Genomic DNA, 17,670 nt, shown 5'->3' with positions numbered 1-17,670 from the left:
GTGGGTACCGTGGCAGCAGATGGGGTCAGGATGCAGATGTTTAGACAAGCCAGAGTTCAGCACAGCACTTGGACAAGCTGCCAAAAGAGCTGCCTGGCGGCGCCAATTTCTCTGCTGCTGAGAGTGGTGTGTGTGTGTGTGCGTGCATGCGTGCGTGTGCGCGTGTGTGCGCGTGTCCCTTCGCCCCCTCAACCTCCTGCTGTCCCCCCTTGTCTTCTGCAGGAGGAGAAGGGCATTTCCTGTGAGCTCGCAGAGCCTGATTTCCTCAGGTGCAGCGTGGGATTCCCGTTCATGCGAGCGCAGACCACGGTAAGACCCAGGTGTATGTGCCGTGAGCGGCGAGCTCTGCCGATGCGCCCCGTCTGTGTTGGCACTTTTCTGCGCTGATGACGACGCGCTTTGACTCCAGTGTGCCCCTGTGTCCCCCGTGTCCTCAGTACCACCTGGCCGTCATCTTTGACACCAGCCGTCTCTCTGGAGAAAACGACACTCTGCGGTTCCGTGTCTCGGCGCAGAGGTGAGTGTGAGCTCGAGCCCAGCGCCGTGTGGCGCGTGTCAGGGATGTGCGCCAATACAGCTCGGCGCTCTACTCCTGCTCCGGCGGGTAGTAAGCCTCTGCTCCTGAACACGCTTCTGATGGTGTTGCCGGAGGAGCGTCACGGAGCGTCTCCCGTGGATTTGCCACAGTCCCGGAGGACGCACATCAGGAGCAGAAACACGTTTGTGTCACAGGTCACTGAGTTCTTTTTGTTTCCATCCCCACCGACTGCTGGGAACTACTCGTCCAAGTCAGGGTCGCAGTGCTGCGGCGCCTATCCGGGAAGCGCGGGTCAGCTGTGCGTAGAGTCACCAGTTCACCCGAAGCTCACGTTTCCAGACTGCGGGAGGAAACCCGGGCAAACGTGAAGAACATGCAAGCTGCGCACATACTGAGCTGGAGTCAAACCTATGACCAAACGGCCCAGGTGCGCAGGAGCCCGGAAGCAACGCGGCGGCCGTCCTCATTGAGCCAAAACGTTGGATTTAGAAACGAGTCGTGTCACAAACAGACCTCCAGCTTCAGCTCTGTGTGATGCTGACATGTCTAATACATAAAACAGTTCTTTTGTGCGCAACGCATGTGAAGCAGGGAGTGGAAACACCCGCAGGCCCCCACCTCCGAGCGGAGCGCTTCATACAGAGGGTCCATTGACACCCCCCCATCTCAAGGGATGCCCCATTGAGCGTCATTTCCTAACACCACATGGGCATGGGCTCACATGACCCAGCAACAGAGGTCTCTGTCTGTGGGAGAACCTGCAGTCCGTTTGCGTGTCGATAAGTTTCTCGCTCCTTCTGTACGCAAACGTATTCACCTCCTCCACACTCACTTAAGCTCACGTAAGGTGGAAATGTTCATGCACCATGAGTTTAAGACGATGCCCGGATAAACCTTTACGCAGCTGCTCCTGTAATGTACGTAAATGTTCATATGCATCTCAAAAAAAAATTAAATTATTCTAGGAAGGTGATCAGGAATCACTGATATTCTGATAAAGTTTTATGCAGCTACTCGTGTGATGAACGATGGTTCATATGGTGGAAAGTAACAAACTAACCGCACTTCAGAATCACACGTCTGCATCCAAGTGTCTCTTCCTGCTACTCTAATGAACACTTTGTATTTTCTATGAGATGTTTGTTGCTTTGGAGAAAAGTGTCTGATAAATGAATACATGAAATTACGGTATATATATATATATATGTGTTCGCAAATGTAACGCTTCTCACTTGTGGAATTTTACCTCATTCCGTATCCACATATTCGCACAGCTCAACTGAAGCAACATCCCTAAGAAATGAGTCCGTATTCAGGTGGTGTGAAAGGTCATGTCACAAAGTGAAGTGCCCACTGAGTACGGCACACAGTCGCTGTTTGCGAGACACTCGTGCGTGAACCAAAAGCCAGAGGAGCTGCTGAACCTGTGCCGTATTTGCCGAATGAATAATATAAATGGCATATAAACAAAGCGTACCAAGGTTCTGTAGCAGAATGCTGAGGAATAACTAAGCATGTCCTTCCAGCACACTTAGTGTCTGTGCGCAACGCTGGGCTGGGAATGCACTCTTGGGTCAAAGTGCCCGCGTGGCGATCGCTCACACGGGGGGAGAACCTGCAAACGACACATGGACTGGGCCGCATTTGAACCCAGGGCTCAACCCACAGGCCGGGAGCTGCGTGGCACCAGCGCTGCCCCGCTGTGCCGCGGTGCCGCACTCTTTGCGCGGAGAGGATGGTAAAAGAGCGGCTCTTGGGACCCAAGGCCCCCGTGCAAGATGAGCAGCTCCTGCCATAGGTGTGTTTGGCTCCCGGGGAGGTAACCCCACCCGGGCCGTGTGCGCGAGACCCGCCGTACGACATGCCCCTCTAACGTGATGCTGTTCCCTGTCGTTCAGCGCCAATCCGGAGCACGACAGCAAGCTGGCGGACAACACCTTGGAGTTGTCCATCCCTCTGGTCCACGAGGTAGACACCACCATCACTGGGTGAGTACTGCCGCAGGGCCACCTTGTCTTGTATTAGCCCCCATCCCCCGAGCGGGTCCGTAGCGTTGCCATGGACACGCGGCTCCGGGAATAATGGGGTGGCTGAAGCTACGAAAGCACTTTGGCAGAGAGAACTAAAGAGGTGAAGAACAGACCAGGATAAGAGGAAGGAGAGCTCAAAGCCTTTCCCATGACCTCTGACCCCTGAACCCTGACAGTGAAGCTGCCAGCCCTAGACTTGCTGCCAGCAGGGCTGGTGACAGGAAGCTAGAAGCCTCTGTAAGTGAAGTGCAGTTGGCAGAAGCGTGAAACCTGGGAGTGCTCTCAGTGAGGTCCTCTTTCCTCTGCCATCTTCAATCCTCCGTCGTGCACGTTCTGTCGACTGCCTCCTCACTCACCTTTCATCATCTCCATGGCGAGTCTCGGTCGCTCGATCGCAGGCGACTCGTCATCATCTGCCCGCACGACTCGCCCAGATCTCAGAGGGGAGCGGTAGTGTAGCCCTGTGCCGTGGCTGCTCACGACCCAGCGGACTCCCGCCGTCTCTGAGTCCAGTCCGCCCCGCTGGACTGCTGCCCCAACCTTCAGGGCTCAAAGTGCAAAACTGTAATGTGGAGAATCAATATATGAATAAATGCACTCAAAATGCACGTTCACATTATTCCCAAAATGTGAGGAGCAGCTCAGGAGGCTGATTACAACCAGGTCCTGGTCCCGGTCCAGTGTGAGGCAGCAGTCACAGGAGATGCTCAGCATGCACTCCTGCGTCCAATTGTCCTCCTTTCAGCTTGTTCAGCATCTTTTCCTCAGGAACCTCCGAGTGATCCTATTAGTGATGAGTGCCAGTGACCTTTGACCCCTCTTTGCTGATTAAACTCTTCTCTCCAGAATGTGGTCATGTCCCCAGGCAGCGCTTCAAGCTCCCATTACTTTCAGTTTGTTCTCAACATTCTCCATCTCCGAGGCTCCGGGGTCCAAGGTGGATTCATGACCCTCACGGGACCGGAGATGCCGGAGACAGATCTGGGTCGTCCTCAGTCCGAGGGTTTGGTCATCAGGTCATCGGTTGCTCCAAACGTGTGGGATCAGTGCAGGAGAGTAACTGTGTGTGGACAGTGGTGTCCCTGCTGTCCTTCACCACTGACCTGGAGGCATAGCAATTCTGACTCTGTGTGTGCGTGTGTGTGTGTCTTGTGTCCTGTTAAACTCGTTCGGAGTGGACACTCTGTGTCCTGACGCTTCCGAGAGCCTCTCTGCTTTCAAAGAGGTTTGTGTCTTTCAAAGGGAAAGTCTCATGCAGGCAGCTTGATGTCCCTCTGAAGGACAGTTCCCTATCACTGTGCTTCCCCCACCCCCACCCCCGTTGGACCCGCGGTCGGTCTCACTGTCCGTGTCCCTGCAGCACGGTGACGCCCGCCTCCTTCATCTACGGTAACTCCATGGACCCCGCCCGCTTCGTGCAGCTGGACGATATGGAGTGCAGCTTCCAGCCTCTGAACTTGACCTTCCAGGTGAGACTCAAGGTCGCAGCCCTCGAACCGCAACCATCCGGACGAGAGACTGACGACGTGTCTGTTTGACCTGCTTTGCCACCAGTGGGACGTCCCTTTGTGTCTCCTCGGGCCCCGTCCCGCTTCTCACTCTGTTTGACTTCCTCTGGCGTCTCCCCTTCGCGCACACCGGCGCCCCTGCCGTGGTCCATGTTGTTCCGTGTTTTACCGGAGCAACACGTCCGGCGCCTTCTGCTCCTCAGTCGAAGAGCAAGCGTAACTGCTCACCGTCAGATGGCGCAGCGTCTCGCAGCCGCACTGGCGCCGCCCTCCTACAATAGCTGACTTGCGGCGCGTGCCGGTGTCTCTCCGTCGCCCCACGTGCCTGACGTTTGTTTCGCCCCCCGGCCAGGTGATCAACAACGGCCCCAGCAGGCTGCCCGCGGCCACCGTGGACGTGCGCATCCCCAACCGCCTGGTGGGCAGCGGCGCCGACATGCTGCACGTGCTGGAGAGCCAGGTGGGTGAGCAGTGTGCTCTACGGCGCCACCTGGAGGGAGGAGAACCACTCTACACATTTATTCACTTAGCAGATGCTTTTCTCCAAAGCTTTTCTACCACTTGTGTCCGATTCAGCCCCAGATGTTGGGCTTTTTTTAAAATTTTAATCAGGTTTTATTTTCCTCTCATGGTCATATTCTCATTTTATGTTATCGCAAAAGGTCAGCACCGGTATAATAACTGAAATGTGGTTCGGCCGGCGGGGGCACGGGGGCAGGGTGGCGCAGCGGGCTTTGCCGGGTCCCCCTCTCTGGTGGGTAAGGGGTTCGAGTCCCGCTCTGGGTGCTTTGCGACGGACTGGCATCCCATCCTGGGCGTGTCCCCTCCAGCCATGTGTTGCCGGGTTAGGCTCCGGTTTGCCACGAACCCGCTTGGGACAAGCGGTTTCAGACAGTGTGTGTGTGTGTGGTTTGGCTGAACGTGGTAAAGAAATGGTACCGTGGCGAAGCACAGTCCAGTACATTCAGCACAAGCGTTAGTGTTACACCGGCCAGTGTTCATGTTACACTGCTCTCCCAGCCCTTGGCTTGGCACCACGCACAGCCTAAGAAGGGAAAGATGTCTTTTCCAAAAGTGGTTCCAGACGGGTTCCTAATACAAAAAACCAAAATGTTTCCGAAAACATTCTTACGCACATTTCCATAACTTTCCATAAATTGCGAACTTCTCAGAAGTTGAACGAACACTAAGGTACGAAAACACGAGGAGTGTGACGCTCACTGGGACTTGGCCGCCGGAGGCAGGTGTGTTCAGTAGCCCTGCTTCCTGCTTGGAGAAGCTTCCAGAAGCACCGAGATGTACGAAGTACCTGAACCACCGGTGTCCCTGAGCACATCACGAACCGCATCGTGAACGGGGGCGACGGGTCGGTGTGCAGTTTGTGATGCCGCAGCGCAAGCATTCGGGGGTAAAGTCCACTGATACCACAACTAGCAGAGGTTCTGTGGAACCACCCCATCAGGTGCGGTTGTTACATCGGGGTAAAATTACCAGTACTCCTCATAGCAAACAATAGTCACTTGTTTTACCAGCGGACCAAACCGGACCGCCTACACAGGCTGTGGAACGGTCAAGGAATTCCTTGTGTGGCTCAGTGAAACACGGTCTTCCGCGCAGCGGCCTCGGTCCCTCAGGCCTGAAACAAGCTTTCCCCTCCCCCAGGTGGCAGGAGACCGGGGAAACTGCACCTCCCACAACAACCCGATGCCCTGCACGGTGCCACAGGACCGCGAGAGCATCTTCCACACCATCTTCGCTTTCTTCACCAAGTCGGGCCGCCGCGTCCTGGTAAGCGGGGGCCCGGCTGTGGCTCTCTCGGTCCGGTCCGGTCCGGTCCGGCCCACGTACGCTGTGGTGGTAGCTGTCTTCGACCTTGACCGTGACTCCGTGTGGCAGGACTGCGACCGCCCTGGGAGGTCCTGTCTCATGATCACGTGTGCAATTGGGTCGCTGTCTAAGGAGGAGTCTGCAAGCGTGGACATGCGCATCCTCCTGAACACGGAGCTCCTGAAGAGGGTCAGTGTGCCTAGAATCGCCTGGTGTGCGTGCGTGTGTGTGTGTGTGTGTGTGTAGCCGTCACTGTGTGGGTCTCTCTCTGTTCTGCAGGACAGCTCATCCGTAATCCAGCTCGTGTCCCGGGCTGGCGTGCGGGTGGACCCTGTGGCCGTGGAGGTGCCCAGCGGCCTGCCGGAAGACGTCTCCGTGAGTGACCTCGGCTGACCTCGGCTGACCCGCGATCAAGATGCTCTTTAGGACAGGGCCGGGGCTAGTTCTCCTGGGTGCTTGGTATCATTGACCATTCCCCACCACTGAACCACTGCCCTCTTCCCCAAGCGGTCAACAGATACAAACAGATGGACCTGAAAGAGTCGCGCAAATGGTCCACAGAGTCAGAAAAACGCCTGAAACATGAAGAGAAACGCAATACTAGTTCCATAAATCCTATCATGATGAGGTTGTGCAAACTCCCCGCAAACCGTGTCGCTTTTGAAACTGCAGCCAAGGAACTGCGAGGGACCAGTACCAGTACCGCCCCTTTGCCATCATATCACTGAGAATGACCACAACCTCTGCGCATTGCCCGACCGTTGACCGTGCTCCTGGTACCCGAAGCATCTGCCTCGAGCGAGCACAGCCAGATGAACCGCACCGTGGATTCTCCACTCTCCTCCTCCGCTTTCATAACCGTCACATTCCAGGGTGCTGCATACGAATGACTTCTAATCGCGCGGTGACCATGCGGTCAAACTGTGCTTGCCGCGCTACGTTCACAGTTCTCTGTGAGCAGAAGGAGGGCTTTACTGTGGGAAACAGAGGGATGTGTCTGTGCTCCTCCGCAGTCATCTTCTGCTGTGTTTCACGGTTCGTTTATGTTGCACGGCCAACAGGAATCTGGACCGTGAGTTGTGTTCTCGTGCCACTTTACGGTTCACCGAGGTTAAATTCCTCGCTGTCAGAGACCCGCCAGCCGCTCTGCCTCGCGTTATATATCCTCCTTGAACAGGCTCTTCAAGGGGCCCGTTGCGGGAGAAATTCCTGCAGGATTTACCCCCTGAGCACAGGGCCTTCAGGCAAATAGCGCTGAAAACCACGCAACGCATGAACCGTTTGTCACGGGTTAGCGGTACTGCACGCTCTCGCTGCGAAGTAACATTCGTGCTCGTGGACTCGTCGCCCTTCGCCTCATTCCCGAGGTTCTGCAAATGAATGATTCCGTTGCGTGACGTGCTTACGTGCGACTTCTCCAGTCAATAATGGGACCAGGCATGAAGCTCCGCCCTCTCAGCCCTTTGCACTTTTAGACCTTCGACACTTGGTGATCACTTTGTTCTGGAGACAGAAGAAGCCACTGGGTCCCTGACAGGTTGTCCCTCTGCCAGCAGTGATGCTGTTGTGTATCACACACGTGTGATGAGTAGCTAAAGCTGCAAAAGTACTGTAACTTTAAAAACATTACTCCAGTAAAAGTTTACAAAAAAAAAAAAAAAACGTTAAAGATGCTTGAATCCACATCTGTAGTCTTCTTGTCTGAATCCAGATCTACAGTCTTGATGATGGTGGAGGCCTAGCTCTTAAATGTCAAGACACCACTTAAAGCCATGTTGTGCTGTTGCAGGTGGTGTTTGAAGCTCTTCACAACCAGGAGCCTCGGGGGTACGTGGTGGGCTGGATCATAGCCATCAGCCTTCTGGTGGGCATCCTCATCTTCCTGCTGCTGGCAGTGCTGCTCTGGAAGGTAAGGTGACCTGCTACCTGAGTGACCGGGGCTGAAGGTATGGTCTTTGACCTGCTGGTGAGGGTCCACATGGACTGACCCCCGAAACAGCATCATTCCTGTAATTGTTCAGCAAACGTACACCTTGGAGAAGAAATGTGCAATTTGCTAACAGACAGAGACGCAGATCCAGACGCACATCGGCTGGCCCGACAGCGTTGGGTAGCGAGCGTGTATCTCAGGAGTAGCCGCAAACAGGTGGTGTGGTGTAGCTTGACATGGACACTTATTCATTTAGCCGACGCTTTCCTCCAAAGCAACTTACAATGATGGTGGGTAATCTATTTACACTGATTTACCCATTTATACAGCTGGGTAATTTGTAAGTACCTTGCTCAAGGGTACTACAGCCCAACATGAGATTCAAGCCTGTGACCTTTAGGTCCAAAAGCAGCAGCTCTTACCCCTACGCTACCAGCTGTCCCCAGGTTTATGGACTTCATGTAGCGGATAAGAGATGAGGAGAGAAGTGGGTCTGAAAGAGATGTGTTCTGAGACCCTTCTTGAATGTTGAGAGGGATTCAGCAGTTCTGAGGAACACAGGGAGCTCATTCCACCACATCGGAGCCAGAACTGAGAATCTTTGTCGTCGTGTGTGGGACCACTAAGCGGGCAAGAGGTGGAGGAGCACGGCAGTCTGGCTGGGGGAGTGTCTGGCTGAGTTGACAACCCCCAGGAAGAAGTACCCGTATTCAGGTAATGTAAACAAAGTGCGGTCGCAGGCTGACGCGGTGTGAGGCTCCCCCACAGAAGCGAATAAATGAAGGAACAAATAAGCACACGAGGACGTTGTACGTAAACAAAGAGCCCCGATGCAACATTCTTTTTCACGTTTCCTGTGCCCTCTGTCTTCTGTAAATTTGGCCTCCATAGCCCTCAGGGAGGATCCCACTTTACAGGGCATTTCAGGCCAAAAACCTTCTTTATCTTGTCCTCACGGGAAACCACACGCGAACCCCCACAATGTTGGTCCGTGGAGTCCTAGATGCCACCCAGACAAATCACCCATAGCACAAAGAATTCTGGGAGTGGGCGCCTTGAATATTGCCAAGGCAACGCGTGTTTAGCAGAGCTCTGTTCAGGAAATGCTAGTGCTGCATGTGTGGGTCCACTGGGGGCGTGGGGGGGCGGTTGGGGCTGCTGGAGCGGAGCAGGGCAGAACAGGGCAGAACAGGGCAGAACAGAGCAGAGCGCACCCCCCCCAGTGAACCTCACCCGCTCGGGGCTTCAACGGCAACTCCGGCGGCGCATTGACGGTGACCTCTTGCGTTCTTGGCTTCACAGCGAGAGCACGGGGGCCTCGAACCTTCAGCCCGAAGGTGGCGCCTGCGTCTCCAGACACCGCAGCGAATGAGTGACCCTCCCGTGTCTCTCCGCAGATGGGCTTCTTCCGGCGGCGCTACAAGGAGATCATCGAGGCGGAGAAGAGCCGGAAGGACAGCGATGAGAGCTGGGACTGGGTCCAGAGGAGCCAGTGAGCACCAGCGGCCTCAGCACAGCCTCCCCACCAGAGGGCCCCCCCCCCGGCGGGTTCCGGGCCTTTCCGCCTTCCATATGTGGAAAAAGAAAGCCTTCTGCAGACTCCACATGCTTTTGGGGGGCGCTAAGGGTGGGGGGAGGGTCAGGTGAAGAACACGAGAAGCTGACAGCTGGGACCCATTCGTGAGACGGACACGTGATCCGTAGGGGGGAGCGCACCCCCGAAAATAACAGTGGACTAGAGAAGGAACCTCTCAGGGCCGTCAATGTTTCGCTACCGAGATCTATTTTTGTACACACCTGTGCCTTTAGTATCGAACGTGGCTTCGGGTGGCGTCCGCCAGCACATGCGGGAACGCCGCGACACGCCTCCCGTCTTTCGTACAAAGCACTGATGACCAATCGACGAATGAGTGACACTTTGCTTTAGAGACCTGCGGTTAAAGTCACGCAGTGGAAGGAAACCCCGCGAAGTAGCGGCACCGCCATCTCGCAGTCCGGCTTTTCAGACCAGATGCCTCTCTGGCATGTTTCCTCCAAGGCAGACAGAGGGCGCTTCAGCGAAGCTTCGAGATCCTCACGTGGCCGGCTTGGTCCGAAGCTTCTTCGAACCAGGTGCGCGCTGGGTCTACGGCGTTGGAGCTCACGCAGCCCTTCCTGCCCCACACTGGACGCTGCGGAGCTCAGCTAAAGGAGGAAGACCAGGCCAAAGGGCGTGATTAGGGGTGTGTGGCTACAGGGAAATGGTTAGGGGTGTGGCTAAATGGAGCCGATATGGGTGTGGCTAAATGCTACAGTTAAGAGTGTGGCTAAAAGGTATGGTTAAAGGATGCAGTTTGGATGCACTTAGACTTCCCATCACGCCCTGCCCTGGGGGAGCCGGAATGACCGTCTCTTCCTCCGTTACGCTCCTCGGTGGACACACGTCTGCCTGTAGAGCCCTCTGCTAATGGAAACGTCACAAAGTTAATATCTCTGGTGGACGTACATTGCAGGACTCTCTCCAAGGTGCGGACACTGTAGGAAGAGTAACGGCGTGATGGGATTTGTGAGAACTGGTCTGCGGGCTCGTGGCCGTTGCTACTGACCTCTGCAGGGGGCGGTAGAGAGCCTGTCGGCACCGTGCCTCGGGACGCTGCCGTCACAGGTGGGCGGGTGTCTGACCGGCTCCAGATTGCACTGACACCTGGGATTGTTTACTCTCTGTGAGGAGTTGGAAAGAAGGTGGGAATTTGCGGTTGCTGTGTTGGGGAGAGCCCACCCAACCACCCCCCCAAACAGTGACCGCTTGTGCCACAGTGAGGCCCCGCCACGGTATGACCGCGTGCCAGGCGGTCCATTAGCACCGCTCACACCCCCGGCGCCCCTCCTCATGGTTCACAGGGAGCTGGGTGTCATGAGCTAAAAATACAGCGCGCTCCATCACCGTCTGAGTGCCGGCGCTCATGGGAAGCGCTCATGGGAAACGCTCCGCTTAAGTCAACAGGCTGGAATGCGAGAGAGCTCCCCCTGGAGGTCGGCACCGTGACCGCGCTCCGAAACACTCGGCGTCGCAGGGCCCGGTGACTTCGCTGTGGTCGTCACCGGGGCCCAGAGGGGCCGCCTCACCCTGTGCTCCTCTAGGCCGTTGGCTGATCGCTGCGGTGTCAGGAATTCGTACCGATGCCATGAAGAACAGCTGAACGTCACTGTCCTGCATCCCGTCATCCACCAGGGAGGAGCGTCGTGACCCTTCCAGGATGCGAGGACTGAACCCAGGTGTCTTTAAAACAAAGCGCTGTCACCGCCGTCACTCCTTTGCTCTTCTTTTCAATGGAAAACTACTGTGGCTCAGTGTTTGGGTGTAAGAGTACGCTGTTCTCTCTGGCTCTTGTGCACAAGCTCATGTAAAAGCTGTCTATTTATCGCTATGATACTGCAAAGGTAAAATAAAGGATTCACTATGTGTTGTGTTGCTTATCTAAATCCTCGAGTGCTAATTCAGTGTGTGTGTGTGTGTGTGTGTGTGTGTGGCCCTCTCGTGGTCTAAATGTGCACAGCTATTCATTCAATCATTTACCTATGCAGTTTGGTAATTTTACCAGACAAACAGGGTAAGTGCCTTGCTCAAGGGTATCGCAGGTAGAAGTGCGATTTGAACCGATGACCTTGGGGTCCAAAGGCAGCAGCTCAGACCACAAAACTCCCAGCTTCCTCAACAGAGGTAGTGTAGTGCAATATTTTCACATATTTATTATCACAGGTGTTTTGTTTTTCTGCCGCACAGAACAATGTGACGGATTCGGACATTAATAACACACTAATCTGGACAGTTCACTTCACTTTGATTTTCTTTTTCTAGAGCTCTTCTGAGTGCTGAACAAAGGATCAGACACATCATTCAAAGAAACAGTTGACTTTACACTGAATTACTACAGTAACTGACTGGAGGTTTTGTTCTTCCGGATTAAACCGCTTATGGGACATTGGTTCTGACGTTTCGCTTCTCTTGCTGGAAGCATCGTCAGGGTGCGACCACATCTTGTGGAGGTTAAACGTGAAACGGAGCGTTTGACGAGGGTGGGTGGGTTTCATCACCAATGGGCATCACCCTCTGTCACCCGTCGTTGCCAACCTCTTCATGGAGGACTTTGAGGAACGTGCGCTCCAATCAGCCGTGCAAAAACCCACCTGCTGGTGGAGATATGTCGATGACATCTTCCTGATGTAAGTAAACCTAGTACTCAAGTAAACCTAGTCTGTTACCTACCACTTGCTGCACCGAGGTTCATCGTTCGAGTAGGTGCATAAAACACAGGACAGACAAATCCCGATACCCTCCCACCATTTTTTTTCTTTTTTTTTATTAAATATTATAAGATACACAAATGAGCAAGTACAATGCCAGAGCAGTGGCTGAATAAAGGTTGTATCTGGGGATGCTTATGGAGTTACGATGCGTGAACGGTTACACCATAGACGATCTGAAGAGATCTTGGGCAAAGCGGATCTGGAAAAGGCGGGTTTTCAGACCCTTCTTGAAAACAGACAGCGTTTCAGCAGTTCAGCAGAGTGACAGGCAGGGAAGGTCGTTCCACCACAACGGAGCCAGAACCGAGAACCTCCGAGCTTTGCCTTACAACATTAGTCTAAAGCCCATGGCCAAGATAGATAGATAGATAGATAGACAGACAGAGATATACAAACAGACACAGAATACAGAGAGACAAATAGATACTGTAACGACCCGCATTACTGATTTAATGTAAATAGTTGCATTATGGGAAATCTGTAAATAATCTCTGTAACCGCTGGGGCCACTTCGGGGGGAAATGGTGGGTTGACTGTGTCTGCCACTGTGTTGGGAGAGTCTAGGGGCGCTAAGGCTGTCTGTAAGCGCAGGTGCTGGAAGGAAAGGGGTCCTCGGACCGAGAGCATTATTTCCCTTGTGTTGGTGTTGAAATAAATCGTTCGTTATGAACGCTGCCTCCGCGTCCCTCTTCGCCCCATCCAAACTCACGGCGCTGCCCGCCACAATACTGTAAGACGCTGCGGTCACGGAACCGACTGAAACCCGTACTTCAAAGAGACGCGCGTGACACATCTCCACGCGACACACAGAAATTAATATACCAGGTGGTCAGGGTTTTACCCTCCGATTCATTCGCGGCAGGAGGCGCTGTGGCGCCGAAAGATGGGTGGCCGGCTGACTCTGTCTGGCAGGCTTGTACATGATTTATCCCCAAAAAACGAAATATACTGTGTTTCTGTACCGCTTTACTGGCCAATATTGAATCTGTTTAGCGCTTCACGCGTGTACTACTCACTGGTACAATGAATCAATGTCAATGAGCTCTCGTCGTGTGCAGGAGACTATGCTGTGACTGAAAAACGTATCAAAAACAAACCAACAGTGATAATAAACAGCGCCATATCTCGAACTCTTGCCTTCATGTTGTCCGGTGTATTTTACTGCCCTTCTTTCGTCTGCGTACGAAGTTCTGCTGACCGGTTCTGCTGAATTTACGTGTATCCGCGCGCCGGCCCGCTCAGTGTTTGTGGCGTCACGACGCTTCGGCCAATCAGATGAGAAGGTCCGCCGCCTCCAACAAAACGAATATCGCCGTACCTTACGCTATTACAGCACGTGATAACACTTCGGCCAATCACGTCGCTCTCCGGTGCTTCTGTCGGGCACGTGACGCCACATCACCCAATAAGGTGCGTAGGCCCCGCCCGCTCCCTTTGAAAATATGGCGCGAAAGGGGGAGAGGGCGGGGTTTATGTGTGAGAGAACAGCGGAATGTAGCGCAGCGCGTTCTGTGGATGGACTCGGTGAGTATGAACGATATTAAAAATGAAGTTGCGCTCCTAATGGCCTATATGTGTTCGTGTAAAGTTACTCAGTAGGACTAGTGAGCGTTTCAAGTACAGCCTTTCTCTCCTCTGCCAAATAACGGATGAAAGATTAGTGTCTGTGGTGAGAGCGGATGTAGCCTGACTCGCTCAGCCGTGCGAGTTCAGTTTTACTACTACTACTACTACTACTACTACTACTAGTGGGACAAATAATAATAACACTAGTACTGTTAATTATACTAATGAACATAATGTTCAGGGGGAGAAGGAGAAAAGGAGGCCCTCGGATTAGCGGGACACGCAGTTGTGCAGAAAAGCTGTTTCATCAGCGCAGCACAAACACGCCACAGAAGGAGGATAAACTCGTCAAAGTCCACATTCGATTCGTTCTTCGGCCTCCTCCTCTCTGTCCCACACACACATTGTCTGTAAACCGCTTGTCCCGTTTGCGGTCGCGGGGAGCCGGAGCCTAACCCGGCAACACAGGCCAGGCATTAGACTGGAGCGGAGCGGAGTGGAGGGGTCGCACCCACCCAGCACGGGATGCCGGTCCGTCGCAAGCAAGGCACCCCAAGCGGGACTCGAACCTCAGACCCACCGGAGAGCAGGACCCGGTCAAACCCGCTGCACCCCGTCCTTGCTGTCCCCCTGAGTCCAAAGCTGGACGTTGTCAGCAGATGCTGTTGGTCTCAGTTTGTACAGCGTCTGTTTTTTGGGAGCCTGGGCTCAAGCCCCTAAGGCTAACCCTTAACTTTAATCCCTAACCCTATTTTGTGCCTTTTCCTACCAATTACATATTTTTTGAAGATTTTAATTCTCAGGGATGATGATGATGATAAAAAAAGTAACACTGGACTTAATCCCTGTCTGAGCCGTTGACGTTGTAATCCGACAGCTCCTAGCACACTTGCAAAATGTCTTTTGCACAAAGCTCTCGAAATGCTGAACTTGCCTTTCCTGGTCTTTGAACATGTACAGCTGGAGCCCTGTGATGTGGCCATGCATGTTTAATGCACTCTCTCACCATTCCTCGCAGAAGCCAAAGGCAGGCATGAGCGCGGCACACCTGAGCAAGTGGCAGAGGAGGTCCTTTGACATTTCATCTGGCACCTGCGCACCTGAACAGAAGGCGGATGCCATCCGAGGGCACATCCTGGACATCCAGTATGCATGGTCGAGCTCGCTGCTGTCAGGGGCGGCAACCGGCTACCTGCTCAGGGGCCGCATGGAGCTCTATGCTGCTGTGCTGGACTTGGATGACCCGCAGGGCGGGCTTAACAACTACGCCGAGAGCGTGCTGCATCTGGCCCGCGGACACAGGAACGAGAGCGTCAGTTGGAGGTCAGCCTTGACGCTGGAGGGCGTCCTAGCAATGCCCTGCGTGCGCAGCATGTTGTGCAGTAGAAGTGCATCCAGCTGTCCTTCGGTGACTCCTGTGGATGCAGATGTTGTGGTTGGGAAGGCTGACCATGGGGCCAGCGATGTGGGCAGCAGGCCTGTGCAAGGGACCGGCATGGCGAGTGTGTTTCCCGAACCCGAGGGCAGTGGCACTCCAAATGACCCGCGGAGAGAGGAGGCAGCAAAGGGGGGCTGCCTCTTGTCTCTCTGTCTTCCTCCGGTGTCCACTAGCAGGCCTCAACCTGGAGTGACTCCCCTGTTTGCGACTGGGTCTGTGGCCAACATGAAATGTCCCACCCAGGTGCACTCTGTGCTACAGGAGAGTGTCTTCCCCAGCCACCAGCCGGTATTCTGCCCTTCCTCAAACCCCTATAAGCGGAAGGTCTTCTATGGATCAGTTGAGGAGAAGAACAGAGGCTTGCTGCCCACCCAGGGAGCAGAAGCCCGAAGTAGCTATAATGTTGCTGGAAAGAGAGAGGTGGAAGGACACAGTGCTGCCTTCAGATCAGCCAGGGAGCAGCTGGTTGTTGAGCAACAGAAGAAGCATGGTCACCAGCCCCAGCGAGCACAGCTCACTGCTCCATCTGCAGGGATCAAGAAGTCCTTGGGAGCCAACAGGCCCCGGGGTGCTTTTTCCAAGTTTGTGTCGCCCCTTCCCAGGCAGGAAGGATGCGATGGTGTTGGAGGAGTTGGGGCAAACCAGGATCAACTTCAGCCCATTGACGACCGGTTGAAGAACTTCGAACCCAAAATCATCGAGCTGATAATGAGTGAGATCATGGACCATGGTCCCCCAGTGTCGTGGGAGGACATTGCAGGACTTGAGTTTGCCAAGGCTACCATTCAAGAGATCGTAGTGTGGCCCATGCTTCGACCTGACATCTTCACTGGGCTCCGCGGTCCCCCAAAGGGTATACTGCTCTTTGGTCCCCCTGGGACCGGAAAGACTCTGATCGGAAAGTGCATCGCCTGCCAGTCGGGAGCTACGTTCTTTAGCATCAGTGCCTCATCCTTGACCTCCAAGTGGGTTGGTGAGGGTGAGAAGATGGTGCGGGCACTTTTTGCCATTGCACACTGTCAGCAGCCTGCTGTTATCTTCATTGATGAAATTGATTCTCTCCTCTCGCAGAGGACAGACGGTGAGCACGACTCTTCGCGACGAATCAAGACCGAGTTCCTGGTGCAGCTGGACGGCGCAGCCACCTCGGCCGACGACCGGATCCTGGTGGTGGGGGCGACGAACCGACCACACGAGATCGACGAGGCAGCCCGCCGGAGGCTGGCTAAGCGCCTCTACGTTCCCCTCCCCGAGGCTGCGGCCCGTCGGCAGATCGTAGTCAACCTGATGGCCCACGAAAAGTGTCAGGTGGAGCCAGAGGAGCTTGAGAAGATTGTGGTTGGCTCCCAGGGTTTTTCTGGGGCAGACATGACCCAGCTGTGTCGCGAGGCAGCGCTAGGCCCCATCCGGAGCATCCGAGTATCCGACATCGCTACCATCTTGCCAGATCAGGTCCGGCCCATCCTCTACGCAGACTTCCAGGAGGCCTTGAAGACGGTGCGACCCAGTGTTTCCCCGAAGGACCTGGAGCTTTATGAGGAGTGGAACAAGACCTTTGGCTGCGGCCGTTGACTGGGGTCCACTGACCCGTGATGTTCTGCTCTCTCACAAGACGGAGACATTCTCTCTGGCTGACGTTTTCTGTGGGCTGTTGGCCGTAGGGACAGTGTTAGTGACACGTTTTGTCTTTGTCTTCCTTTTGATTTCATAGACACCTCTGTTTTTTTTTTAGTTTGTAAATTGTTGTTGCTCCGGAAGTTAGAAAAGACACACAAACTAAAAGCCGTTTCCTCACCAAAACTGTCTCAGCTGTCCTGTCAGATATTTCCAGAAAATCCTGCTGCATTAGCTTCATTACACAGTTTCACCTTTAGGAATCATATAAACAAATCTTTCCGTTTTAAAAAAAACGCAGCAGTTTGAAAAGTGGGAAATGTTACTAAATGTTTGTATGTGCCTTTAGTCTTTCAATAAAAGTCTTATTTTGGACGAGTCCTGTTATTTTTCCAGCTCTTTCTCTTCTGATTTTGCATCTGAGGATAGAACTGCCACATCACAGCAGCCTCTGTAATCAACCTATAACAGATTTTGTCATCATTACTTATTCAAAGTAAGGCAACATGCAAAAGCCTTGTGGGCGCAAAGTGGACAAAATGCCCTGTCATGCAGTTGATTTTGCAGCAATAACCTTGTTTCTGTACGACTGCTGCCAGTCTCATGGAGCGCATGGGTGAGGACATCTGTTTATGCACAGTGCGCCATATCAGTGGGGTTGGGGTCTGGATGCTCATGTAGACATTCCAAATCCAAGGTTGTTTTTTTTTTTTTTTTTTTTTTTTTTTTTCCCCCCCTCCCATAACCATTCAGGTGGGGGGAGAGGGTGACACAGCGGGTTTGGCCGGGGCCTGCTGTGTGGTGGGTTTGGGGTTTCGAGTCCTGCTTGGGGTGCCTTGCAGTACACTGGCGTCCCGTCCAGGGTATGTACCCCCCCTCAGCCTTGCACCCTGTGTTGCCGGGTTAGGCTCCGGTTCGCAAGCGGTTCTAGA

General features: G+C 53.9%; 2 protein-coding genes across 6 annotated transcripts in view; both read left to right on the top strand.

Annotated features, from left to right (window-relative positions):
- Positions 1-11,275, top strand: part of itga9 (integrin, alpha 9) — a 43,658-nt gene extending 32,383 nt beyond the window's left edge. For both annotated transcript variants that reach the window (XM_018734604.2, XM_018734605.2), the window contains 10 exons: positions 223-309; positions 438-517; positions 2,437-2,526; positions 3,929-4,037; positions 4,429-4,536; positions 5,739-5,864; positions 5,973-6,092; positions 6,183-6,278; positions 7,693-7,812; positions 9,231-11,275. In XM_018734604.2, the coding sequence (XP_018590120.1) occupies positions 223-309; positions 438-517; positions 2,437-2,526; positions 3,929-4,037; positions 4,429-4,536; positions 5,739-5,864; positions 5,973-6,092; positions 6,183-6,278; positions 7,693-7,812; positions 9,231-9,329 (1,035 nt within the window). In that variant the 3' untranslated portion in view covers positions 9,330-11,275. The remainder of the gene's footprint in view (positions 1-222; positions 310-437; positions 518-2,436; positions 2,527-3,928; positions 4,038-4,428; positions 4,537-5,738; positions 5,865-5,972; positions 6,093-6,182; positions 6,279-7,692; positions 7,813-9,230) is intronic.
- A 464-nt stretch (positions 11,276-11,739) lies between these two features.
- Positions 11,740-17,079, top strand: fignl1 (fidgetin-like 1). Of its 4 annotated transcripts, none has more exons than XM_018734567.2 (3): positions 13,601-13,644; positions 14,705-16,114; positions 16,196-17,079. In XM_018734567.2, exons 1-3 carry the CDS (start codon positions 13,636-13,638, stop codon positions 16,694-16,696), a joined length of 1,920 nt encoding a protein of 639 aa, XP_018590083.2. In that variant the 5' UTR covers positions 13,601-13,635; the 3' UTR covers positions 16,697-17,079. The 4 variants fall into 4 exon arrangements, with proteins under 4 accessions (XP_018590082.2, XP_018590083.2, XP_029101768.1 ...); XM_029245935.1 differs by having other exon boundaries at positions 14,705-16,089; positions 16,196-16,833; XM_018734566.2 differs by lacking the exon at positions 13,601-13,644 and adding an exon at positions 11,740-12,036 and having other exon boundaries at positions 14,705-17,079.
- Positions 17,080-17,670: the final 591 nt, after the last annotated feature.

The sequence above is a fragment of the Scleropages formosus genome, chromosome 18, assembly GCF_900964775.1.
Source record: "Scleropages formosus chromosome 18, fSclFor1.1, whole genome shotgun sequence".
In the NCBI taxonomy this organism is placed as follows: Eukaryota; Metazoa; Chordata; class Actinopteri; order Osteoglossiformes; family Osteoglossidae; genus Scleropages; species Scleropages formosus.
Note: the sequence above shows the minus strand (reverse complement) of the source record. Positions and strands in the feature narration are given on the sequence as shown.